The sequence below is a fragment of the Hemitrygon akajei genome, chromosome 3 (assembly GCF_048418815.1).
Source record: "Hemitrygon akajei chromosome 3, sHemAka1.3, whole genome shotgun sequence".
NCBI lineage: Eukaryota > Metazoa > Chordata > Chondrichthyes > Myliobatiformes > Dasyatidae > Hemitrygon > Hemitrygon akajei.
The window spans coordinates 34,296,570-34,323,789 of NC_133126.1; the positions used below are offsets into that span (position 1 = coordinate 34,296,570).

The 27,220-nt window shown below is 41.5% G+C and overlaps 1 protein-coding gene across 7 annotated transcripts in view; it reads right to left on the reverse strand.

The window, feature by feature from the left end:
- LOC140724843 (synaptotagmin-16-like) overlaps positions 1-27,220 on the reverse strand; it is a 166,976-nt gene that overhangs the window by 36,424 nt on the left and 103,332 nt on the right. For 3 of the 7 annotated variants that reach the window (XM_073039518.1, XM_073039516.1, XM_073039517.1), the window contains exon 3: positions 17,123-17,824. The exons of the other annotated variants lie outside the window; for them this stretch is intronic. In XM_073039518.1, coding sequence (XP_072895619.1) covers positions 17,123-17,723 — 601 coding nt within the window. In that variant the 5' untranslated portion in view covers positions 17,724-17,824. The remainder of the gene's footprint in view (positions 1-17,122; positions 17,825-27,220) is intronic. 7 annotated transcript variants of the gene reach the window in all.

Sequence of the window (27,220 nt, forward strand, 5' to 3'; positions counted from 1 at the left end):
GATTATGATTTTAACTGAACCAGGCAAGATAAGTAAACAGTTATTTTTTGTCCACAATACAGCTTTTTAAAAAATCTATTAGAATATTTAGCTTTCAAATACACTCTGAAGTTCTGTACAACTGGTAGAATCTCAACATGTGATGTCTTAGAAATTCACACGTACAAGTAGACGGAGCCTGAGAAATGGAGACATTGCTGCCCAGTGTTTTAAGAGGAGTGCCAATATGGTTTAAGTAAAAGACTGTAGAAATGAGTTCTCACTTATAGCTTCCTTTGGCCTAGATAGAACATCCACTGTGCCACCAATGCCAACAAACGGATGGTATGATGCTGGGCAAATCAGGCTTTGTGCCTGGGCACACTGGTAGAAGTTTTATTTGCACATATGACACATCATTGAGCCTCTACAATTAAGTGGACATGAGAGTGCACAGTTTTAAGGTGCTTGGAAGTAGGTACAGAGGAGATGTCAGGAGTAAGTTTTCTATGTAGAGAGTGGTGAGTGCGTAGAATGGGCCGCTGGTGGCAATGGTGGAGGCGGAAATGATAGGGTCTTTTAAGAGATTCCTGGATGGTTACATGGAACTTAGAAAAATAGAGGGCTATGGGTAAAGCCTAGGTAGTCCTAAGGTAGGGACATGTTCAGCACAGCTTTGTGGGCTGAAGGGCCTGTATTGTGCTGTATGTTTTCTATGTTTCTATGACACAAGGATATTCCAGTTCTTGTTACACCATTTATAAAGGGAGCTATGAAATTAATAGAAACAAATTTCAGAAGCGTAATTTAAAGGATGTAGGTCACCTGTTTAGTGCAATGTTTGTATTGTTCAGAGGATGTGGACACCACATGACACTAAGCCATTTATTGTTCATCACTATTCTCCCAGGAATTGGAGAGGCAGCTAATAGCCAACCACGATGCAGGATATGAACTCACTTGTACGCCGGACCAGAGAAAGCTGGCAGACTTCCACCCAGAAGGTCATAAATGAATTTGCTGGGTTCTTACAATAATCCAGCAGGTTCCCGCATACCGTTATGGGACTGGCCTTCTACTTAAAATAGCAAATTCAATTTCAATATCCCAGCTCCTATCGTGGAACTGAAAACAGCAAATATCTAATCCATACTTCTGACTACTAGTCCAGTAATTTAACTTCTGAGCTAAACAAAGATCCAAATTCAACCTCTGTACTTTGAAACAGGGTCAGTAAGACAGTTTTATATAGAACAGAAAGCCTCAGGCACCCATGGGTATAAACAGTATCAGCATGTTTACCTGAAATCCTAGAAAATCTGCCTGTGTGTGCCAGTTAGCTGTTTCAGAACAGTGACAAGAGTCATTGCAAATTACAGTGGCACTTGATCACAAGTAAAGTGATTTAGTACTTATATTTAATCTTTGGAACAAGATTTGCTCTGGTGTTTTGGAGAATATAAACAAAGGCTGTTGACAGAGAAATTGATTGTTGGTGGGCATTGAAAATGACTGACAGGGGAAGTTGAGAAGAGATATCATGGCCAGGACGGAATGAAGACTGGGTAAGCTTTGAGATTGGGCGGTTGGATATCTGGGGGAGAAAAAAAATTCGGGGTCATCAAGGAATCAAAAGACTGGTGAGAAGGACTGGTCTTTAGGAGATCATGGAATGAACAGTGGTTGGGATGGACCAATGGCAGCTCTGGGGTTAACATTAGAGGGGTCTCAACCTCCGGAGTCTTCCTGGACAACTTGGTCTACGTTCACCTCCAAGGGTCAAAATGAAACATTTCACAAGGAACAATCGCACTTCGTGAGCAGGATCCATACTGGACAGGCCCTTGCCCTATCACTCCAGGAACCCCAGCGTAACATTACACAGTCTGAAAACAAATGCTATCACTATTCAGACTGCGTGCCGCCAAATTTCAATCACGCATCGCCAAATAAAAGTATGATGTGATGCAATTTCAAGGGCAATGTTGAACTCCAATACAAATCAAAACATTAAATAATGCACAATGCTTTGAATATAAAACAAATGTCTAACAGAATAAACAGTGATTTAATAAAGCATTGGGAATCCTTTTCAAGATAATCACAATTCAAGGTACAGTTCTACTTTTGTATAATGAGACAAGAATTGTTTTCACCAAACTATAATCTTCCTTTCCCTGCTCTTTAATTTTCATCCAATTAGTGCTCTCACTTGGTGAATCCCTGCTGGTTTCCTGGAATGGTTCCTACTGAATAGATTGGGATCTTTTCTGCAAAGCCTTGTTTATTCCATTTGTCTTCTTGCCGTTGTATATCCACCATATTATTGTATTATTCCATATACTCCAACAACCTTTAATTCCTTTTTAGCTTTGGAGGCAATATATCAAATATACTTGACAATCCAGCTTTTTAATTGCTGTAAACCACTCTGCAACTCTAGAGTCCAGGCAGCCACATATTGAACGGTAAGCACTTGTTCACTGGAGAACTTGCTGCCTAGTGTACCTGGAAAGAAAGTATCTTAAACAAAATTCCTGTGCTGAAGGAAGTCCACTGAGGAACAGCATTAAATGCTTGGGCCTGCTCTATTAATTTTGGAGTCTTTTGCAATGGAAAATGGAAGAGTCATTTGGTGAATTTAATCCAGGCAACAAAGATCTATTTTAAATAAAACAGAGTTCTGCACGCTGATGCAAAAGCATTTGTTGGATGCAAAAGTTATTCATTAAATTGGATCCAAAATGTCTGGTGATCATTCCGGCTCAAAACATTATTAACCTGTATTAAGCTGCAGAGTCCTCTAAATTTAATAATGTAATCAGCAAAGGTTGCATTCCAAAAAGCAAATCGCTCTGTCAGCAAGACTAAGCACCATATTTTGGTAACTACTTTTTACAACATAATCCCAGACTGTAACTATGATGTTCTACTTGTGATATTTTCAGTCACTACTAATCGACCTCCATAAGCCACAAAATCTAACTGATTCTATTATTTTCCTGTCCTGTGTTTACTGTAACTTTAACAGCTTTTCTTTACCTGTCAATCATATTTCATTCCAACCTCTTTCCTTCTTACACTGCAATAATTTGAAGGTCTGATTTTCAACTTACCTTTGAGTTTTTATCTGCATTTAATTTGTCTGTCTGATGTTCCAAAATTATAACCTATTCTTAATGCCTGAGCTGCATCAGTTCCATCATTTTCTGTCTGATTACTATCCTTTTCATTTCAAAGTCCCAATTATTTTAAAGTTCTCCATTATTATTTGCAAAACTCCAGTTCCTGTAACTAAGAATTGCAGCTCAGCGACTATTTTCTCAGGTATTTTGTGGCAACGATCCCCAGTTTTCTTTGCACAATTATTACTCAGATCCAGAAGGAAAGCTTGAAATCAACACACTCAAATCTCGTGAAAATCGAAACAAAACACTTAATTTTAAATAACTGGATAATGAGGAAACCTGACAGTGAGGATGCTTCAGGTATTATATATGAAAATCTAGAACAAGGAGGTTACCGGTTAAAAATAAAGAGGGTGGTCCCAATCTAAAATATAGACAAGGTATTTTTTTTTCCTCATTTGAGAAACACATTAGTATTTAAAACTGTTTTCCTGTAAAGATGATTCTGTGAATACTTTTAAGACTGTAGTGGCCAGGTTCGTGATAAGCAGGGGTGAAAGTTACCTCATATAACATGAATACAGAGTTGAGATGACAATTAGATTAGCCATCACCCTACGAAAGAGCAGAAAAGATGTGAGGGACTGAGGAAGCTTCCCTTGTGCCTGATTCATGTATTCGAATCAGCTGTCTTATGGAACCTCTGTTTTAGGCAATGTAATGGCACAGAGGAAAATCTGATATAATGGATAAAATGGATCCGTTTCAGGTAGGAAATTAATAGGGAAATGCTCTTTTATTCTATCTCTTTTCTATATTATTGATCACTGAAGTGAGTCTGACTAACCTTTATGTCATATTAAAGATACATATTAAACAAAATAAGAGAAGGCCTTGAGGTTCATTGGGACTAAGATAGCTCCCATATCTTCCATTTCCCCCTCTGTATTTGTCTGTTTCCCTGCATCTTATTCTCTCCAACACGTGCCAAATAGTTCTCCTTTGATTCTGTTTACCATTGACCTATGCTACGTGGTAATTTCCAGAGGCCAGTTACCAGAGCACATTTGGGATATGGCAGGAAACGGGAACAGCTGAATAAAATAAACACTTGCACAGAAAAAGTGTGCAAACTTTATACCGAGATCACCCAAGGTCAGGTTCAGTCCTGGGCCTCTTCAACTGTAAGGATGCAGCATTAACTGCTGCACACCTTTATATCCAACGAACACCAGAAAATATTTCCTGAAGGAACTGATGCACCATCAATAACTCTCGGAGACGTGAGGCAAGATATAGGCTTTTATTGGCTGGAAGAAAGAACAAGCAGCAAATGACCACCACACTACATCCTGGAGACTGAGGCTGGGGCTGTGTCTCCAATCGCCTTTATACTGGGGTCCGTGGGAGGAGCCACAGGAGCAGTCAGCGGGGGGGGGGGGGGGGTGCGTGTCCAGACAGGTATATGTAGTTCACCACAGGAACATAGCCTGCAAAATTGGTTGAAAATAATGTGGCATCTGAGTTTTAAATTGAGTCACATTTGTAATTCAAATTTGATACTGAACTCGTGCAACAATAGTTCCCCTTTTTTCAAACTTTTAAATAGGTTCAGGTCAAAGAACACTATGTTTCTTTTCATATGATTTAAAGTGGCAAATGGAACACAACTGTAGAAAAAAATGGATATAATGCTGAATAGTTATTTATTAAAATACAAATCAAAACAAATTGAAAAATACAACTCAATACTCTGCAAAAACACAGCAGATCATCAACATTTGAAAGATCTGAAGGAAGCTTCATACTGAAAACCTGAAGACTATCTTTACCTGATCTATTTTTAGCAATTTTACTGAACGGAATATACTTAAATGGCAAACACGAGGAAATCTGCAGATGCTGGAAATTCAAACAAAAACACACACAAAATGCTGGTGGAACACAGCAGGCCAGACAGCATCTATAGGGAGAAGCGCTGTCGATGTTTCGGGCCGAGACCCTTCGTCAGGACATATTTAAATGGCAACTTTCCACACCATGAAGAACCCTCATGCATCTGAGTGCCTGCCGAAGGGCCTTGGCCTGAAATATCAACTGTACTCTTTTCCACAGACACGTACAAAAGTTGGATGAGCTCAGCAGGTCGGGCAGCATCCGTTGAAATGAGCAGTCAACGTTTCAGGCCGAGACCCTTCGTCAGGACTGTGGGCCTCTTTTCCACAGATGCTGCCTGGCCTGCTGAGTTCCTCCAGCATTTTGTTTGTGTTGCCTACATCTGAATGCGATGGTATTCCTGATCCTCCACCCAGGCTTTGCATGACTGACAGCAGCGAAAACCAAAAGGAGGCTACCAACACAATGAAGGAAGCCCTGAGCATGCCAAAGATGGAGAACCTTCACTGATGTCCTGTACACTAGTGGTGTAATGGGCAGGAAGCAAGCTTCCACATTATTCATAAAGCAGCAATTTAGCATTGGACAGTTAGTAATGCTACAGAGAAAGTTAAAACATGCATTCACACTGACAGGCATTTTCTGTTTCTGAGTACAACGCATAGGTGAGGTAGAAGGTTACACAGTTGAAGTGGGCCTCAGAGATCCAGTCAGTCTTACTGTGATAATGATCACATGGAGAAATCTCTTCAGAGGATCTCCTGGATCTTGTGATCAGCAGTGAGATAATAACACTGGCTGCTAATCTGGAAGTAACGTATCCACTAAAGGTAGGACTTTCCGTTTTTGAGCCCTGTCAGGCCTCAGAATCAGGGGTGTCCCTGGTATTCAGCAACAGCGATGTTATCAAGCTGAACTCATTGACAAGTTCTCACTGACATCAAGACAGCAAAATAAACAAATTATTTCTCATTGTTGCCAAATCCATTGAACTCTGAAATGGATTTCACACACCTGGTAATCTCCATGGTTATTTTAGGGACAGAGAGTTTGTTATGCCATATTTGTCACTATTTACACATTAAACACTTACTCACAGCTTAAGCAACAAAGAATATTTTTAATGTATTATCAGTTTACTGATTTCCTGAGGTTAATTTGGAGAAGACTGCTAGCAGCCTTCCATCGGGAAGAATCTCACTGAGAGGCAATTCCTAAATTTCCACGCAAGCTGTACACCGCATACCCCAGAACCCGCTCCAAATTTGACTGCGTACTGTCAGCAACGGATGATATATTTAGAAAACGCAGCCCACGATCTCCCTGCGCAGAATATTTTAATGGAAACAATATGACCATTCAGCCCAACTTGGCTCCGCTGTCCAGTAGACATGCCTCCGCCACCCTGTACCTGGTCCATAGCCCTCTCCACCTAATCAATTCAAGTGCTCACCTACACACTTCTTCAATGCTGTGAGCAACCTGGCTTCAACCACTCCCTCAGGCACTGAATTCCGGGTACTTACCACTCACTGGGTGAAGATGGTATCTCTCATGCACTTTCTGCAACCTTACCCTAAAGCCATGACCACTAATTTTGTCTACCCCTGATATAGGGAAATGTTTCTTCAGTCTATTCTATCAGACTCCTCAGCATTTTATACATTTCAGTCATTTCCTCTCTTAACTCGAGGGAAAGAAGGCCTAACCTCTCCAGTCTGAACTGTTCCATCCCAGGCAACATCTTGGTCGATCTGCTGTACACCCTCTCCAGTGCTAATGCACCCTTCCATGGTGACCAGACCCTTGGTGACACAGTACTCCAGTTGAGGTATGACTAAGTTTTTTCACAAAGGAGGAACCAAAGTTGGAAGAAGGGAGAATATGTAAGTCTCCCAACTTCTGCATTCAGTGCTTCGACTGATGAAGGTCAGTATCCCCTTTGCCATCCAACCTTTTAGGCATTGTCACCTTCAAGGATCTATGGGTTTGTTGAATAATCCCTCTGTTCCTCTGTATTCCCTATGACTCTTATCATGCATTATTTATGTTCTAGCTTTATAAGTGCTCTCAAAACGCATCACTTCACATTTGTCTGGATTAAAATCAATTGCCATTTTTCAGCCCAGTTTCATCAATGTAGCCTAAAACTACCTTCTACACTATTACCAACTCTTTGTATCATCTACAGTCGTATTGATCTTGCTTCTCACAATCATATCCAAGTCAGTCCATAAGATCATAAGACATAGGAGCTGAATTAGGCCATTCAGCCCATCGAGTCTGCTCTGCTGTTCCATAATGGCTGATCCCAGATCCCGCTCAACTCCACACACCTGCCTTCTCACCATATCCTTTGGTGCCCTGACCAATCAGGAAACTATCAACTTTCGACTTAAATATACACTCAGACTTGGCCTCCACTGCAGTCTGTGGCAGAGTGTTCCACAGATTCATTATGATTTGGCTAAAAAATATTCCTCTTTACCTCTGTTCTAAAATGTTAGCTTTCAATTTTGAGACTATGCCCTCTAGTTCTGGATGCCCCCACCATAGGAAACATCCTCTCCACATCCACCTTATCTAGTCCTTTCAACATTCGGTAAGTTTCAATGAGATCCCCATGCATTCGTCTAAATTCCAGTGAATACAGGCCCAAAGCTGCCAAACGTTCCTCATATGTTAATCCCTTCATTCCTAGAATCATCTTCATGAACCTCCTCTGGACTCTCTCCAATGACAGTACATGCTTTCTGAGATATGGGGCCCAAAACTGTTGACAATACTCCAAGTGCAGCCTGACTAGTGTCTTATAAAGGCTCAGCATTATCTCCTTGCTTTTATATTCTATTCCCCTTGAAATAAATGCCAACATTACATTTGCCTTCTTTACCACAGACCCAACCTGTAAATTAACCTTCTGGGAGTCTTGCTTGAGGACTCCTAAGTCCCTTTGCACCTCTGATGTTTGAACCTTCTCTCCATTTAGATAATAGTCAGCACTATTGTTCCGTTTACCAAAATGCATTATCATACATTTCCTAAAACTGTATTCCATCTGTCACTTATTCACACATTCTTCCAATCTGTCTAAATCCTGTTGCAATTGCATTGTTTCCTCAGCAATACCTACCTCTCCACCCTTTGCCCATTCTCTTAATCTGTCTAAATCCTTCTGTACTGTCCCTGCTTTCTTAACACTACCTGCCCCTCCACCTATCTTCATATCATCTGCAAACATTGCCACAAAGCCATCAATTCCATTATCCAAATCATTGACAAACAATGTTAAAAGTAGTGGTCCCAATACTCACCCCTGCGGAACACCACTAGTCACTGGCAGTCAACCAGAAAAGGCCCCTTTTACTCCCACTCGCTGCCTCCTGCCTGTCAGCCATTCCTCTATCCATGCCAGTATCTTTCCTGTAAATCCATAGGATTTTATCTTGTTAAGCAGCCTCATGTGTGGCACCTTATCAAATGCCTTCTGAAAATCCAAGTAAATAACATCTACTACCTCCCCCTTGTCCACCCTGCTTGTTGCTTCCTTGAAGAATTCTAACAGATTTGTCAGGCAAGATTTCCCTTTACAGAAACTATGCTGACTTTGACTTATTTTATCATTAGGCTCCAAGTACCCCAACACCTCATCCTTAATAATGGACTCCAACACTTTCCCAGCCACTAAGGTTAGGCTAACCAGCCTATAATTTCCTTTCTTTTGTCTTCCTCCCTTCTTAAAGAAGGGAGTGACATTTGCAATCTTCCAGTCCTCCAAGACGATGCCAGAATCAAGTGATTCTTGAAAGATCATGACCAATGCATCCATTACATCTTCAGCAACTTCTCTCAGGACTCTGGGATGTAGTCCATCTGGTTCAGGTGACTTATCCACTTTAAAACCTTTGAATTTACTTAGCACTTCTTCTGTTGTAATAGCAATGGCACTTACTCCAGCTCCCTGACACTCACAGACCTCTGGAACACTGCTAGTGCCTTCCACCGTGAAGACTGATGAATTAAGTTTTAAGTTCATCTGCCATTTCTTTGTTCCCCATTATTACCTCACCAGACAACAACACACACACAAAATGCTGGTAGAACACAGCAGGCTAGGCAGCATCTATAGGGAGAAGCGCTATCAACGTTTCGGGCCGAGATCCTTCGTCAGGACTAACCGAAAGGAAAGATAGTAAGAGATTTGAAAGTAGTGGGGGGAGGGAAATGCGAAATGATAGGAGAAGATCGGTAGGGGTGGGATGAAGCTAAGAGCTGGAAAGGTGATTGGCGAAAGTGATACAGAGCTGGAGAAGGGAAAGGATCATGGGATGGGAGGCCTCGGGAGAAAGAATGGGGGGGGGGAGCACCAGAGGAGATGGAGAACAGGCAAACAACTAAATATGTCAGGGATGGGGTAAGAAGGGGAGGAGGGGCATTAACGGAAGTTAGAGAAGTCAATGTTCATGCCATCAGGTTGGAGGCTACCCAAATGGTATATAAGGTGTTGTTGCTCCAACCTGAGTTTGGATTCATTTTGACAATAGAGGAGGCCATGGATAGACATATCAGAATGGGAATGGGACGTGGAAATAAAATGTGTGGCCACCGGGAGATCCTGCTTTTTCTGGCGGACCGAGCGTAGGTGTTCTGTGAAACGGTCTCCCAGTGTGCGTCGGGTCTTACCAATATATAAAAGGCCACACCGGGAGCACCAGACGCAGTATACCACACCAGCTGACTCACAGGTGAAGTGTCGCCTCACCTGGAAGGACTGTCTGGGGCCCTGAATGGTGGTGAGGGAGGAAGTGTAAGGGCAGGTGTAACACTTGTTCCGTTTACAAGGATAAGTGCCAGGAGGGGGATCGGTGGGAAGGGATGGGGGGGGACAAGTGGACAAGGGAGTCGCGTAGAAGTCCCTGCAAAAAGCAGAAAGGTGGGGGGAGGGAAAAATGTGTTTGGTAGTGGGATCCCGTTGGAGGTGGCGGAAGTTACGGAGAATTATATGTTGGACCTGGAGGCTGGTGGGGTGGTAGGTAAGGACAAGGGGAACCCTATCCCAAGTGGGGTGGCGGGTGGATGGGGTGAGGGCAGATGTGCGCGAAATGGGAGAGATGCGTTTGAGAGCAGAGTTGATGGTGAACGAAGGGAAGCCCCTTTGTTTAAAAAAGGAAGACATCTCCTTTGTCCTGGAAAGAAAAGCCTCATCCTGAGAGCAGATGTGGCGGCGACGGAGGAATTGTGAGAAGGGGCTAGCCTTTTTGCAAGAGACAGGGTGGGTAGAGGAATAGTCCAGGTAGCTGTGAGAGTCTGTAGGCTTATAGTAGATATCAGTAGATAACCAGCATCACCAGCATTACCTCACCAGCATCACTTTCCAGTGGTCCAGTATAAATTCTCACCTCCCTTTTACTCTTTATATAACAAAAACCCTTTAGTATCCTGCTTTATATTTTTGGCTAGTTTGCCCTGATTTACAAAATGCTAGGGGAACTCAGCAGGCCAGTCAGCATCTATGGAAAAGAATACAGTCAACGTTTCGGCTGAGACCCTGGTACTCGCTGAAGGGTCTCGGACCAAAATGTCAACTGTACTCTTTTCCATAGATGCTACCTGGCCTGCTGAGTTCCTCCAGTATTTTGTGTGTGTTGTTCAGATTTCCAGTATCTGCAGATTTTCTCTTGTTTCCCTCATATTTCATCTTTACCCTTCTTATAGCTTGTTTAGTTGCCTTTTGTTGAATTTTAAAAGCTTCCCAATCATCCAGCTTCCCACTCACTTTTACTATCTTATATGCCCTTTCCTTGGCTTTTATGCAGTCCTTAACATCCTGCATCATCCACAATTGCTGACTCCTGCCATTTGAGAACTTCTTCTGTGGGAAATAGCTATTCTGCACCTTGTGAACTATTCCCAGACTTCAGCCATCTCTGTTCTGCTGTCATCCCCGCCAGTATCCTCCTCCAATCCACCTGGGCAAGCTCCTCTCTCATGCCTCTGTAATTCCCTTTATTCCATTGTAATACTGATACATGTGACCTCTGCTTCTCCCTCTCAAATTGCAGTACGAGTCATATACATTACAAACTACAAGGGTCCCAGTACTAATCCTTGTGGGACACCACTATTCATAGGCATCCAATCACAAAAGCAAACCTCCACAATCACACATTGTCCCAATTACTAATCCAATTTTGGATTCAATTTGCCAATTTAACTTTTTGAATTGAACTCTTATGTGGGATCTTGACAATAACCTTACTAGAATGTTTATTTTCTCCCTTTCAGTCAATGATTTTCCATTGTTGTGGTCTTCCCTAAAATTGCTACAAGTTTGAGTCTGACCAATTGCTGGTTACGTGAAACGTTTTCAAATTCCCTCTGGATCTTTGTATCCATCATACTCGGGAGAGTTCCATAGCTCTCTTGGATCTTCACTATCTCGTACTGAGGTTGGTTCATGCTGACTGGACTGAAAGTCAAGGAGATATAATACCCTGATTCCTTGCATCGAAAAGCACAAAAACAAAGACTGAAGTCAGTCCTGTTTTTAGAACTGTGTTAGAGGACTTGGTTCATTATTTAGGAGGCTTACCCATAATCGAATGGTGAAGCAGACTCAATGGGCTGAATGGCCTAATTCTGCTCCTATGTCTAATGGTCTTATTACACTTTGACAGATTTTTGAGTTACAACTTTGGAATTGCGCTGTGATTATGTCAGGGTTTTGTTTACTGCTCCATTGGAATTATGCACTTCCATTCACAACTATCCAATCTTCACCTCTTATTCCATCTCAAGCCCAATCCCAACGTGCGATTGGATGTCCAACAATCCACAAATAAGACAAAATACATTTCTGAACTGGATAAGCACTTCTGGTGAATTTGCAAGTTCTTGTTGTGAATCTTAAATCTAAGTTCAAAAAATAAACTATAAACCACTAAAGACTTATCTTAGTGAAACAAAAATATTCACTTCCTCTAATTTAATCAATAATCACTTCCTGTAATTTAATCAATATTCCTACCTTCTAATTTTCTTTAAATTCAGGATAGACAACAATATTGTTTTGGAGTTGTAGTGATTATTGAAGTCATCTCCAAAACTAACCTAATAATGATACACAATGTAGGATCACACCTCATGCACTGGTTTAAGAATCAGCATCAATTAGATGCATTTCCTGAGTTCTACTGGTGAGATAATGAGGCTGCACACACTGAATCAAGTGCTAGACATTTCATACAGGTCCAGAGCTTGTGATGCAGGCGGCCTGATGTGTGCAATGAAATATTGCTCCTTGGGTGGCTGCACTTTCATTAATCATCACATACTGTGTACACGTAAACCTCTTATAATTACCACTCGGTGGCATAGCAACTCTGTGATTGAATGAGTACACAAAAGTTTGGACATACGAAATACATACATTTTAGTTTTTAATCAATGCCTTGATTAAAAGTTATAAAATGGCATAACTGATCAGAGAATTAGGCAAAGCTTTGTCATACCAAACTACTCAGGTCCTCATGCAGATTTTAGCTACCAGTTTAGTGCTCTGACACATATGTACCCAAATAAAGCAATTGGCAAGGCAATATCGATGCACTAAGATCTTTTCCTTCTCTCTTTTCTCTCACCACTTATTTTCCAGAGGTTTTGTAAAGATATCTTTTCACTGCCAATCTAAAAAGAATAACATGTTTCCTGTTAAATATGCCGGAGAGTTGGAAGTCCTTGGAACGTTCCTCCTCAAAAGGATCCAATATTTTGGGGGCTCCCCAAGTGGGAATTCTCCTTGAATCCAGTTGTTTATAGAGGAAAATGAAGGAAGCAATAAATGGATCCAAAGCAGATAAAACCACCACTGATAAATCACTGCCCTCACATCCACCATTCTGGCGGATGACACTCCGACATAGTAATGGCTGCACAAGTTGCAGATCAGCATCCAGTCATGTATAAAGGTATCGTAAAAGCTAACGTGATGCTATTACAGCTCGAGGTGTTCTAGAGTTTGGAGTTCTATTCTAGCGCCGCCTGCAATGGGTTTGTACATTCTCCCCGTGGATCATGTGCGTTTCCTCCAAATGCACCATTTTCTTCCCACAGACCAAACACTTACTGGTTAGTAGGTTAATTGGTCATTGTAAATTGTCCTGTGATTAGGAGAGTGTTAAATAGGTGGGTAGCTGGGCAGTGTGGCTCGTTGGCCTGGATGGGTCCGTCTGCACTGTACCTCTAAATAAATAAAACCTAAAATAAAGCTATGCCTCTTGTTTCAAAAACACCTCCAGGCTTGACAGGACTGGCACTTTCGAGGGCAGCAAATCAGGGAGACACGGGGACTGCAGTTGCTGGAATTTGGAGAAACAAATAATCTGCTGGAGGAACCTGCTGAGATAGGCAGTATTTGTGGAGGGAAAGGAATTGTGGAATTCAGGTTAAAATGTTGACAATTCTTTTCCTCCCACAGATACTGCTCAATCTGCGGTGTTCCCCCAGCAGATTGTTTGTTGCTGCAGTTAATCACATTCCTCACCTTCTCCTGCATCCTTCTGATATGAAGCAAATCTGTCCAATGAGCAGGAAGTGTCAAACAAGGCCTCCTCCTCTGCACCATACCCACAGTACCAGACGTTAAACAAGGAAGTTAGCATCTTGCACAGTATCTACACTTGGCTTCTTCCTTCTATATTAGTCAACCAGCATCTATATCATTACTTCCCATGTCCCCCATTTAACCCAACTTTCTGTTAGGTACAATTTGCATGTGGTCTCCCTATCTGATGAGATCCATTATGTACCCAAAAGCTTACCTCACAAAGGAGTCAGGACTAATAAAACCTACTGATCATAAGACCATAAGACAGGAGCAGAATTAGGTCATATGACCCATTGAGTCTGCTCCACTCTTCCATCATGGCTGATTTATTAAGCCTCTCAACCGCATTCTCCTGCCTTCTTCCCATAACCTTTGCTGCCCTTATTCATGAAGAACCTATCAATTTCCGCTTTAAATATATAACCATAATATTATAATCAATGAAGGACCGCACCAACTTGGCCGTTCAACCAGAGTGCAAAAGACAACAAACTGCAGATACAAATAGAAAGAAACAATAATAATAAATAGTCAATAAATATTGAGAGCAAGAAATGAAGAGTCATTGAAAGTGAGTTCGTAGGTTGTGGGAACATTTGAATGTGAAGTTGAATTCCACAGATACACAAGCCTCTGGCTAAAGAAATTCCCCCTCATTTCTGTTCCAAAATGCTACAGGAAGTGGTGGATATGGCTTAGTCCATCACGGATAAAGCACTCCGCACCATTGTGCACAGGAACGCAGCATCCATCATCAGGGACCCCCACCGCCAGGCCATGCTCTCGTCTTGCTGCTGCTATCAGGAAGAAGGTAGAGGAGCCTCAGGAGTCACATCATCAGGTTCAGGAACAGTTACTACACCTCAAACATCAGGCCTTTGAACAAAAGGGGATAACTTCACTCAACTTCACATTGACATGTTCCCACAACCTATGAATTCACTTTCAATGACTCTTCATCTCTTGTTCTCAAAATTTAGTGCTTATTTATTTTTATTACTATTTCTTTCTTTTTGTATTTGCACAATTTATTGTCTTTTGCAGACTGGTTGGTGCTGTCTTTCATTGATTCTACTATGGTTATTATTGTATTATGGATTTATTGAGTATGCCTGCAAGAAAATGAATCTCAGTGTTATGTGTGGTGACATGCATGTACGTTGCTAATAAATTTAATTTGAACTTTAAAGGAAATTCCTTGTATTCTGAGGCTGTAGCCTCTGGTTCTAGACTCCCCCAGTAAAGGAAACATTCTCTTCATGTCCACCCTATATAGGCCTTTCAGTGTTCAATAGATTTCACTGAAAACACCACACTACCCCCACCACCATTCTTCTAAACTCCAGTGAATACAGGCCCAAGAGTTATCAAATGCTCGTCGTAATTCCTGGGATCATTCTCATGAAGTTTTTCTGGATGCTCTCCAGTGCCAGCACCTCCTTTCTTAGAAACAGGAGCCCAAAACTGCTCAACATATTCCAAGTGTTGACTGACCAATTCCTTATAAAGCCTCAGTATTCCATCCTTGTTACTGGCTGTATTGCAGCATAAAAATCTCCAATCAAACTACATGATATAAATAGTGTGGGTAACGGACACTGTGGTTTTGGGGATTTGATTTTGAACAAGACAACCCCACTGTGCACCAAGTTTCCTTTTGATCTTGCAGTACTTGAATGTGTTTTTCATAACATAAAGAGCTTGAAAGAAGATCAGCCACACGTAAAGCATAGCACATAATGCAATTGATATAAACCATCAGCAAAAAATGAACACAGCCATTCTTGGAAAAATGAGTGATGATGTGGACAACAAAGGTGCAAGGAGTAAATAGCATGAATTGGCTGAATTGCATAAACAAAGGAAATCCATCAGTGATTTAAAATAAGCTGCAAGCTTGCAGCAAAATTAACCCAGCTATTCTGAAAAATAAGGGCATGAAGGGAAGGCCAACTTTCATTTTACTATATTAGACCATTTAGGGAAAACTAATAGTGGGTCAAAGTTGGATTGAAGTTTTGAATCAGTACAGGTGATTTAATTTTAATGAGTTATCACTGCTATTTAAATAATTGTAACTAGAAACACAATTCTGCTGCTGCCTGTAAGGAGTTAATGCTGACCGTGTGAGTTTCCTCTAGGTGCTCTGGTTTCCTACCACAGTCCAAAGTCTTATCAGTTGGTAGGTTCATTGATCATTGTAAATTGTCCCATGATTAGGCTAGGACTAAGTAGGGGAATTGCTGGGTGGCACGTCTCAGAGGGCTGGGGTGGGTGGGTGGGGGGGCTTATTCCACGCTGTATCTCAAAGAACAAATAAAACTCCAGGCTCAGCAAGGGTATCTCATTAGTGCTGGCAAAAAGCCTGGTTTAACAGTGGCACTTCCACCCATGAATTGTAAGGCTCGAGTTCCATTTCATTTATTAATGGAGCTTTATAGTTTCAGAATTAGGTTGATGTCTGGTGTACTTCCAATTGGAAAGAGGGACCATTAGTTTAGTGACAGTATCCCCACCCCTGAAGCAGGAAGACCTGGTTACTCTGATGGGGAGAAACTGGAGCTCTGGCTTGGAATAATGTGTGGTATCTCTGGTGAGTGTATGCTGCCAGCTCTTCCCTCTTAAAGGGCAAGTGGGACTCTGAGCTGCTGGTGGAAGAAGATATCGTAAATCTAAGAACCACGAATAATTCAACAGTGAGTCACTGCATCTATTTTTTTCTTCTATTTTATGTATTGCATTGAACTGCTGCTGCTACGTTAACAAATTTCACGTCACACGCCGGTGACAAAAATCTGATTCTGATTCTGAAACAAGAATACTCTTTATCATTAAGTGACTTAAGAAACTGATGTATATGAGACTTGGGACAGGCCTTGCTGAGTCAGAGCTCAACCAACAGGTGGACCGAGATATAATTATTAAACAAAGGATATTTTAAAGGCTAACCATATCCAAATAAAATACCTTCTTGAAAAACTACTTTTTGTGGTAATCACTTGGATTTCATTTTGCTCTGGGTCTTATTGGGATGGCTTTTGATCCTTAAGCTAGTACAGGAAACAGCAAGGAACTATTGAGGCAAACTCTGATGGAAGTTGATAATGGAACCGAGGATGTGAACTAAGTGATTCCCAACTGTTAAGGAGCCTTGTTACAATAATTGGAGGTGTTTTTCTTCATTACATTTCAGAAATCTTGTCAGAAAAATAAGTAAAGCAGTTTTAGAGATTCTGGATTCTCTACAATTTATAATGATAACAGAATTTCAGAACCTTGATGATTCCACCATCTCCCACCAACCATAAGCTTTAAACACCAGCAGCGTTAGCATCATAGGAAAGAGAGCAACAATACCCACCACGACTGATTAACAATTCCTTACAGTACATTTTAAATAACTAAATTAAAATTTGAAATAAAGAAGGAGTCCTATAGAGAATTTGTGGAAGATTTACGGGTAGAATCGCGTGTCACTTATCCAATTATTTCATGTCTTTCCTTTTCTTCTTACCTGCTTCACATTCTGGATCAATTCCCAGCTCCTCACAACCTTGTTTACATTTAACATTGACATAGATGTGATCGCTTTCAATCCTCGTTTCCTCTGGAATGGCAGCCAGGCAGTCTGGAGGTTCATAGCCATTACCATCTACTTCACTACAAGCATTGTCATTTCCAACCGGTGAATCTATTCCATTCCACAAACATGAGGAGTTTTGATCCAAATCCTCAGCTTGCACAACATGAGCATCAGGCAGCCTGTGAATTGTCTCGCCATCAGCAAAATGCATTTCTGCCTCAGCGCCCTGGTACTCCAAAGGTTCCAAATCATCAGGGGCTGCTGCTCGTAAATCACCAGCTGTATACTTGCTGTCAACACCATCAGCGGTTAAATCTGAATCTGTTACATGGACAGTCTGAGGCTCTTGCTCTGCTTTTCCTGTGGAGCCTGGCACATCTGAGTTCCATGTTTGATTTGGCGCACCTTGTCGAAGATTTAGAAGTGCATTGGATATGGAGTTCCCAGCTTGCTGGAATGACTCAGTCATCTGAGACATCCAAGCAGAAAAGGATGGTAAGGCAGGATTCTTGGAAATTTCTTCAGAATCCATGGTTAATGGAATGCACGCTCCTTGATCTCCAGGGAAATTCACGCTCCTTGATCACCAGCAGTCCCAACGTGTGAGTGTGTCAACAGCTACTTTCTTGTGTGCTACAGAATGAGGATCACAATCAATTAAAATCTCCACACTGTTACTCTCGAGAAGCAACCACCAGTTCTGCAAAGTAGGGAAAACCACTGCCATGGAAGATCAGGCCAAAGGAGAGAAGTAAAACCATCCAGACCACATCAGTCCAGGGAAAAAAAAGATTCTCATCAAAATAAGCCACCTTAGCACTTGTCAGTGTAAAAGGTATTAATCTAGAGATACAGTTCAAAAAAGCTTTCTAAGAAGAAAGTAAATGGATTATGTGTTTTACACATTGATTTCAATAAACGTCATTATAAAGAATTTTTAAAAGGCTTCAGAACTTAGAACAACTAACGATTGAAGAATGGTGAGGTTCACATGCCATGGAGGATTTATATACTAGACAAGGGGTTCCCAACCTGGGTCCATGGACCCCTTGGTTAACGGTAGGGGTCTGTGGCATAAAAAAAGGTTGGGAACGCCTGACTTAGACTGTTATATTACAAGAGAATGTATGCACCAGAATTTCTAACCTAACAGAACAGACGAATTCCACAGCCCATTGTTCCTTGCTCTTGAAGACTTGTTCTTTCAGCAATCAAACCTCAGCTGTTTAACTTTCACTGCTGATAACCTCATCCTACAGTCACTAATTTTTTATACCATCAGACAGCAGATCTTTTATCAGGCCTTTTTTAATGTCTCCAGAGAGAACATGAAGATACCCATGAAACCAAGCATGATTATTGAGGTCTGTGAATACCACCATTTTCCCTGTCAGTGGAGTGCACCCAACTCTGCTGTTAACAGAGCCAGCAGTCAATGGCAGAGGCCAGCAAAGGGAGAACCACTGTCTCAGATCTCTGTGTCCCAGCTGTAAATTAAAATTGCTGCAGTCCATGTTATGTGAGCTTCTCCATCTTTCCACGACAATATACCACCTCATAATCATTTATATTGAAGTTCATTCGCTAGTAGCACATCTATTCTGAAGAGTTATTATAATCCCTCTTTAATTTGGTGCTGTAACCCTGGCTACAAACTACAGCCTTCAACATTTATATCCATAAATCCTGAAATTATGTTTCCAATTCTAGAATCCAAATCCTATTTAAATAGTGAACAACAGTGGATGTGGGGCTGATGATTGTGTAGTGAAGAACTGTATATGGCAAAAACTAACCCGATGATATAATAAACTCAGCAACCTCCTAGGATAGGCGAGGAGTCTCCAAGAGTCAAGACTTGCCCTTCAGGAGCCTGTTGCAAGCAAGCCAAGACAAAACTCTAAGAAGAAAAGGTTAATATTTTTTTCATTTTATTTGAATGTGTTTCTTTATTTATTTTACGCTAAAAATACTGGAGGATTTGGGGAATGCCGGTCAAAAATCATTCCACTAGATGATGAGAAGTTGCTTTCTGATCGGTTTGGGGATTGGGATTGGTATGGAGGGACGTCTTGGATGACCAGTGCTCCAGATCTGAAGGTGGAACAATGGCGGAGTTCATATGATGAAACTGACAACCATGTAATTTCATCTAGAGATGCTCCTCTCTATTGACAGGTTGAAAGTATGCCTTAGCTTTGCTAAGAACACACATTATTTTATATTTCTATTTAAGAGATGCGGTGCGGAACAGGCCCTTCCAGTCCAACGAGCCACATCACCCAACAAACCACCTGTTTAACCCTAGCCTAATCACATGACAATTTACAATGATCATTTAACCTACTAACCAGTATGTCTCTGAACTATGGAAGGAGACAGAGGTATCGGGAAGAAACCCATCCGGCCAGTGGGAGAACGTACAAAGCCCAGTGCTGGAATTGAGCCCCAAGCTGGAATAGTGTCACTTTAACTGCTACGCTACCATGGTGCCTGTGGAATGCTCTCAGTGTCTTACAACTCTCTAAATTTATGCAGTTTCCTTGCATAGTTTCCTAAAATCATTGCATCTGTTCAAGCATCTAATAGAAATTCAGTTGTTTCAGCACAGGGAAAGACACTTTCTTGTTGAATCCGGGCAATCATAATAAGCTTTCCTTCACACTGGAAGTAAGCAATCAGTAGAGAGAGAACTATTTTTGATTTTGTGGAAACACTTTGGCTGCTTGGCAACAGGACTATTAATGGGGAGAGTCCGGCATCTTGGCTCTACGACCTATGTTAGGCCTAAATATTTCCTCATACAAGAAAATAACAAGTGGTCCAGTGATTTGGCATCTAATAAAGTCAAAGGGAAATCTTCAGAATATCCATTGTTGTATTTAAGGGTATACCGAACATAAATACAACAGAATAAAGGACCCTGATGACAGGACCAAAGGAAAGGAAATGGAAGAGGCTCCTGTGAGGCCCAGACATTTGTGTGGATCTGATGGGTAGAATGGGCAATCTCTGTGATGTACACTCCCTTCGTTCTTCGAACAGTGTGAATTCCATAGAGATGCTTGCACACTTACTGGAAACACTGACGTACGAGTTAACTTCCTGCATATTCTTAGAAGTTACTGAATCGCATCTGGTGGGGGCTTACTAGCAAAGTGTATTTCAGTGTGATGTGACATATGAAGCAGTACATTTAATGTTTGTACACCGTCAGTGACCCACGTTCAATTCTGCCACTGTCTGTAAGGAGATTTAATGTTCTCCCTGTGATTATGTGGGTGCTCCAGCACCCTTCCTCATTCCAAAGATATATGGGTTAGTAGGCTAATTGGTCACATGGGTGTAACTGGGTGACTGGGAAGGCCTGTTTCTGCGTTGTATCTCTAAATGAGTAAATAATTTAAAAAAATTATCTTGGTAGTATTTGATTCTATTTTCTGAAAATATCACCTGCTGATGTCTTACGTTTTCATATTTATATTTTTCTATATGTTACTGGAAGCAATGAAGTCCTGAAATATAACATAGTTATTAACAGGATAATTAGGGCTAAAATATCTGATACTTTTTGCTTACATTAATGACCTAAAGCTAAATGAATTTTAAATCTAAGAGCAATATTTTCCTAAAATTTAAGTCCACAAAATGGATGTACACTTTCAACACAGATGCAACCCATCGTGGCTGTTCCAATAATTCTATACAGTTCCACGACTACTAAGAAAGCCAATTATGAGCACAAGTAGCAGCAATGAAAAGAAATGGCTCATCTATTTTCTCTGTCTATCCAGCCCAGTACACTAAGAGTTATAGCCACAAAAATACAAATCAAAATGTGTCTAATCGTTCTTGGCTAATGAGCAGAAAAATTAAAAGCATTTACAATGATGCTGTAACGCGCCAGGACTTTGCTTTTTGCTTCAGATTTTCCGCCCACAAAGATCCAATGATCTTCGTGGTATGGACTTCCCCTCTGATGGAGAATATTGTCAGATGAGAACGAGGTCCCTGGCAAGCAGCAAGAGTGATCCATTTAAGTTGGCTGAACACTTAAACACTGAAGATTTCTCACACACAGCAAGCCCAGGAACATGATGCACATTATCTGGCTAACATTTTACACAGAGTGCAAAGTTAATATCAGAACACAATTTTAAGACAGAGACTGAAATATCATTTTTAAGCAAGAAAATAACTATTATTTTAAAATCTATTATATTCTGAAACATATATCTGAGGGAATTACAATCTACAAACATAAAATTAATTTGTTTAGAACAAGATGATTTGCCAAGCAGTAATTATACCTTAACACGACTTTAAAAGCTCTTGAGTCATGCAGAATAATTGGACAGAATCTAAAATTTTCAAAACTTAAAAAATGTTTGGGATCAGAGAGTCTAACTAAGCACTTGCTCACTCCAGAAGTTGTCAATTTCATAGTGCAATGACACTGAACAGTGCCTGCTTTACCATCATTCCCATCCACAGCTCCTGGGTGCATATCAACTGGTACAAAACTAATGAAAAAGATGCAGGGACCAACCAATGGAGAGACAGGATAACTGTGGCTTGTATCCTGTTACTAATGCAAAAACTATGGGACTATCTTTAAAGATATAAAGATTATAGAATCCCTATAATGCATGAGATTATACCGCCAGTCAAGTCTTTGCCAGGACTTTGGTCAGTCCCATTCCTCCACTCTTTCACTGAAGCCTTGCAAGTTATATTTCCTAGGAGAAAAAGGAGCCCAACTCATTGTGGAAGCCCTAACTTAGCTTCAATCACCATCACAGTAATTAGAGAGTTATGCATTTGGACCATATTCTGTGCAAACAAAACGTTTTCCCTTACAGGCCAGCGGTATCATTGTTGCTGACTTTAAATCCATACCTTTTGCTCCTTGAACCTTGCACAACTGGGAACAGTGTCACTTTCCAACAGGAAATCCCACAGTAAATGGGAGAGCCAGTATTTCTGTTCTTGGACACTTTTCCACAAGAACAGAAATACTGGCACTCCCATTCACTGCAGGATTTCCTGGTAATGAAAGTTACACTGGCCGTCTCATATGACATTTGTCTTGGATATCAATTTTTCCAGTGGAGTGGTGGGGCAGAATATGGTTTAGAATGTACTTTATACCATGTAGGTGTGGGGCAAACTAATTCCTGAAGTGGTGTCAGACCCAGTCTGGGACGCACCCATAGTCAGCCAGAATCTGGGGCCCAGCTGCAGTCAACCCAGGACCCACTTCGTGTCAGCCTGGACCTCAGGGTGCTGCTGATGCCATCCAGGCACTCGGGAGCAGAACCAGTTTCTCCAGTCTAATCTTGTTAAGGACACCCTCACCCACAAACCATTGTGGTCATAGTAGTAAGTCTTTTCTGCATCATCTTTATTCCTTTACATCCATCCTAAGGTATGGAGACCAGAACTGGGGGCATTTTGGTTACAAACTAATCAATGTTTAATAAGACACAGCTGCACAGGTTGATAGGGTAGTTAAGAAGGCCTATGGGATGCTAGGCTTCATTAACAGGGGGATTGAGTTCAAGAGTAGAGAGGTCATGTTACAACTCTACAAATCTCTGGTGAGACCGCACAGAGTATTGTGTTCAATTCTGGTCATCTCATTATAGGAAGGATGTGGAAGCTATGGAGAGGGTGCAGAGGAGATTTATCAGGATGTTGCCTGGTTTGGAGAACAAGTCATATGAAGCAAGGTTAGCAGAGCTGGGACTTTTTCTTTGGAGCGTAGAAGAATGAGAGGGGACTTGATAGAGGTCTACAAGGTTATGAGAGGCATAGATAGGGTTGATAGTCAGTACCTGTTTCCTAGGGCACCAATAGCAATCACCAGAGGGCATATGTACAAAATTAAGGGAGGGAAGTTCAGGAGAGACATCAGGGGTAAGTTTTTTACACAGAGGATTGTAAGTGCCTGGAATGACTTGCCAGGGATGGTGGTGGAGGCTAAAACATTAGGGATATTTAAGAGTCTCTTGGACAGGCACATGGATGAAAGAAAAATGGAGGGTTATGGGGTAGTGTGGGTTTAGTACTTTTTTTAAGGATTATATGGGTCAGCACAACATGGAGGGCTGAAGGGCCTGTACTGTGCTGTAGTGTTCTATGGTTCTAAGAGGCAAAAGGTAGACATACACCTAATTTTACTAAAAGAATATCAGTTTCACTTTATATGACTGCTGTGTAATCCTACCGCCCAGTAGGATTATAGGTCCTCACTGGATTACGAACACCTTACATTTGGATACCCATATATTCGAAAGAACATCAGGCTGCAGGCATCTTTGGCTGGCTGGGAATGGAGCATTTCCATGGGCCGCCTTTCCACACCGCCTCAGCTGTCACCCCACCCCATCCCTGACTGAGCTGGGGCCTGGGTCAAACCAAACAGAGCTAGGAGCAGTGAGTAGATTCACTTGCTCACTCACTTTGTCTGCAAGGTCGCTCTTCTCGTGGCCTGAACACTTTGTCGTTAGTTCTCTATTCCTGCTCCAGCCAAACCCTAGGTTTCTGTGCTGCACTCTGAGTGAGAGTGGGACTTAAAAAAATAGAAATTGATCACTTAAAATGAGATGTCAACGATGAAATTCCATTGCATTTCAACTGAGACAGGAAATGTCATCTTCCCTGGTTTATGTACTACTTGTGATCATGTACAGTACTCAGGAGTGTCTTTAGTTGATTGGTTGTATAACTTTAATCATCACAGCAGTGCAAATACTTTGGTGGTCCTAGAGTAGTATATTTTTGCTGTTAGTGTGGTTTTCAGAAAGCACTGCACAAACACGGTGTGTGTTTTATTTGGCAGGGCCCACTGGTCTCCATTGGGCCTGTTGGAGAGCCAGCAGGAAAGAGACCTGCATTTTACTTGCTTGTGACAGAAGGTTTCAGGATCTGCAAAACTCCTTGCTGTAATGTCTTTGGAAACAAGTTTCCTTTACACCGTCATTACAGGTAGCGACTGGTGCTGCCGTCATGGAACATTTAGCCAGGGCTTCCATTTTGTCAGTGGAAGATGAGCAATAATTGAAACTGACCCAGCTGTAAAGTTCAAACAGTTCGTGAGTGTGCTTTGGGTTCTCGCTCCACGAGTCTCAGCTACAAAACAAGAAATGCGTCTGAATTTATGGCCCGTATATTGGGGTACATTGAGGTGGCCCATTATATAAAAGCCATTGGAGCTTTGGAAAACAATGGAAAGGATTCCCAAGTGTGACAAACCATAGTTTGGGTAATTCTCCAATATTTAAGAAACTTAAATGGATTAAAGGGAATCAGAGGGGAGGGAAGGGTAAGATTTATCTTGGAGTAGGTTAAAAAGTTGTCTCATCATCGGGTGCTGTGCATTACTGTTCTATGTTTTATATTCTTTCTCTTAGCCCCATATCCCTTCCCCACCCCCTCCCCGTATCCCTTTATGCCCTGTCCAATCAAGAATCTATCAGCCTCTGCCTTAAATATACATAAAGACTTGGCCTCCACAGTTGCCTGTGGCAACGAATTCCACAAACTCACCACTCTCTGGCTAAAGAAATTCCTCCTCATCTCTGTTCTAAAGGGACACCCCTCTATTCTACAGGATATTTCTCATAGAGTCAAGAGAAGGTTAAGGGAAGATGCCTCCACAAGTAAGAAATGTGCCCACTGATAGAAGAATGACTGATAGCAATTATAACTTGAAAGAAAGGATTATTTAGAAAATGTTTTAAAAGAAATGCAATTGGAGTTGTGAGTACTTCACTACATGGCTACTTGAAAAAGGAAAACGGAAAGGAGAAAGGGAATTGTCAGTTTCAGCCAACGTGCCAAAACTGAGCTCACACACAACAGGACAAATAGTCTCTGACTGTGCATTGATTTCCATCATTCTTCTAAGGTGCGACATTTACACAAGAAAGTAAGCAGATTTATTGGGTACTGGAGAGCTTCCAGCAAGATAAAGATGAGTCACCATCTGCAGGAAGGGAGGGCCAGAAAAAGAGGGAGAAAATGGGATGGGTGGCGCTGCAAAAACAGACACACACAACTGTAGATCCGGGCGGGGTTTGTTATGTAAAATGGCGTAACTGGGCTACTGCCCTTTTGTTGTCTGGTTTGACAATGATATTCCGGCTTATTTCATCTCCTAGCCTCCAGATCTCGAGGCTGTGGCAGCTTTTGAAAATAAACTTTTGAACTTGGCAGCATTTGGGGTAGTAAATTTGTACAATTACTCTGACCTGGCATCACCGCATAGCAGCACAGAATTATTAAAGTGCAATTTGACTGCAGCACTAAAATAGCTTTAATAATTCTGCTCCCGGTGCGATTGTGTGCTGATGCTGCAGGGATAAACCCAGCCAAATGCTCAATGCTCATCACAGGGCGGACCACTTGAAAGTGGCACAAAAGTCATGCATTAGTGATTAAAAACTTGACAAAAAAATTGATCCGCAGTTAGGACCTGTTGATTCGTGTCAAGATTGGATATAGGTCCAAATCAATGAGTCCTATTTAAAGCAAAAAAAAAAGAATTGCAGCAGTTGAAAGTGAAAGCCTGCATTGAATCTAAAGAGAAGATCGATCAATGACAGATAACTAATCAAAATAAATTTTAAAGGCTGTGTAACAAAGTGGAGATCAGACATGCAACTGGTGTTCCAGTACAGAGGCTCATTCTGGTTCACGATCATCTACTCCAGACCTATTCTACTCCCTATGTAACCCTTGCCGTCAATATCAATGCAAAATGAACCTACACTCCTAATCCGTCTATCGATCCAGACAGAGAGAATGAGCCATTTATAATAAGCATCTTAATTAAAATAATGAATTGATCCTGTAATCTCCTGGTAAAGGTTTCACGGCTAACGTTGTAGGGTAGTAGTGGTCTTTCTGTAGATTGAAGCAGTGTTTGGGTTATTGTTAGAGATAAAGGGTGCTGAGGAATGCAAGCCGTCCAGATAGATAGATAGATAGATAGATACTTTATTCATCCCCATGGGGAAATTCAACTCCCATGTCCAGTCGGGAGAGGAGACCGGGGCACCGGGGTTCTTTTTGAGCCTGACACCGGTGTGAGCCTTTGTCTTTGTTCGGCAGGAACCAGTCATAGGATTCGATCTGGTGCGGACTGTGATTCGATGGTGCAAGGTGCGGGAGGTCTACTGAAGATCGGTGAATGTGACTTTTGGAAGAGTTAAGCTCCAGCTTGTGCACATTTGACTGTTTGATTATAATGGGCCCGTTTTCTTTTTTTTTTTCTCCTTTCTTTTCTTTACTAACCCTTTTAGTTGAGTTAATATTCATAAATTAGCTTGCTTTAATTATATGCAGTGTGCGGTCTGTTATATCCTGGCAACGAGTTGCAACAGAGCAGCAAATCACACAGCATTCACACAGACCAGGACTAGGGTGGGAGAGACGTCCCAGTCTCATGGACTTGGCAGGCCAGAGTGTGTACTCCCTGAACGTACGTGGCCGGAGAAAGGCGGGTCTTTCGGCGCAGAGTTGGGCGACTGCCAATGAGGACTAACGCGCCATTTCCTGAGACGCCCAAGAAGAAAGGGGGGTTCAGACTCTTTTTTCCAGCACTTACTGGGCATAATTTTCAGCCAGGAACAGGGGAGGATATTATGACATTACTCTTTATAAGAGCTTTTCATCTGAAACCATTTCTAAAAATCAAGGCATTAATTTCCATTTTACAAATAATTAGCACCCTGTTCTGGTTAGATTATTGACAACACTGTCGCTAGCAATGGCTGCGTAGAAAGAGACTGACAGATGGCACAGCAGCTCGCTCTGATCTCTTTGTACCACAATGGACTTTGATTTGTTTTTGTCCAGTTGTCTTCTTACTTGGAAAAATTGTGTTAATTTATATTTAATTGACATTTTCCTAGTGAATGCTGTTTATCTAATGCTATCTGCCTTTGATGCTGCCTTTTTGGGAGGCCAGAGTCAGCGCGGATAAGAAATAACATCTCCGCCTTGTTGACGATCAACACCGCC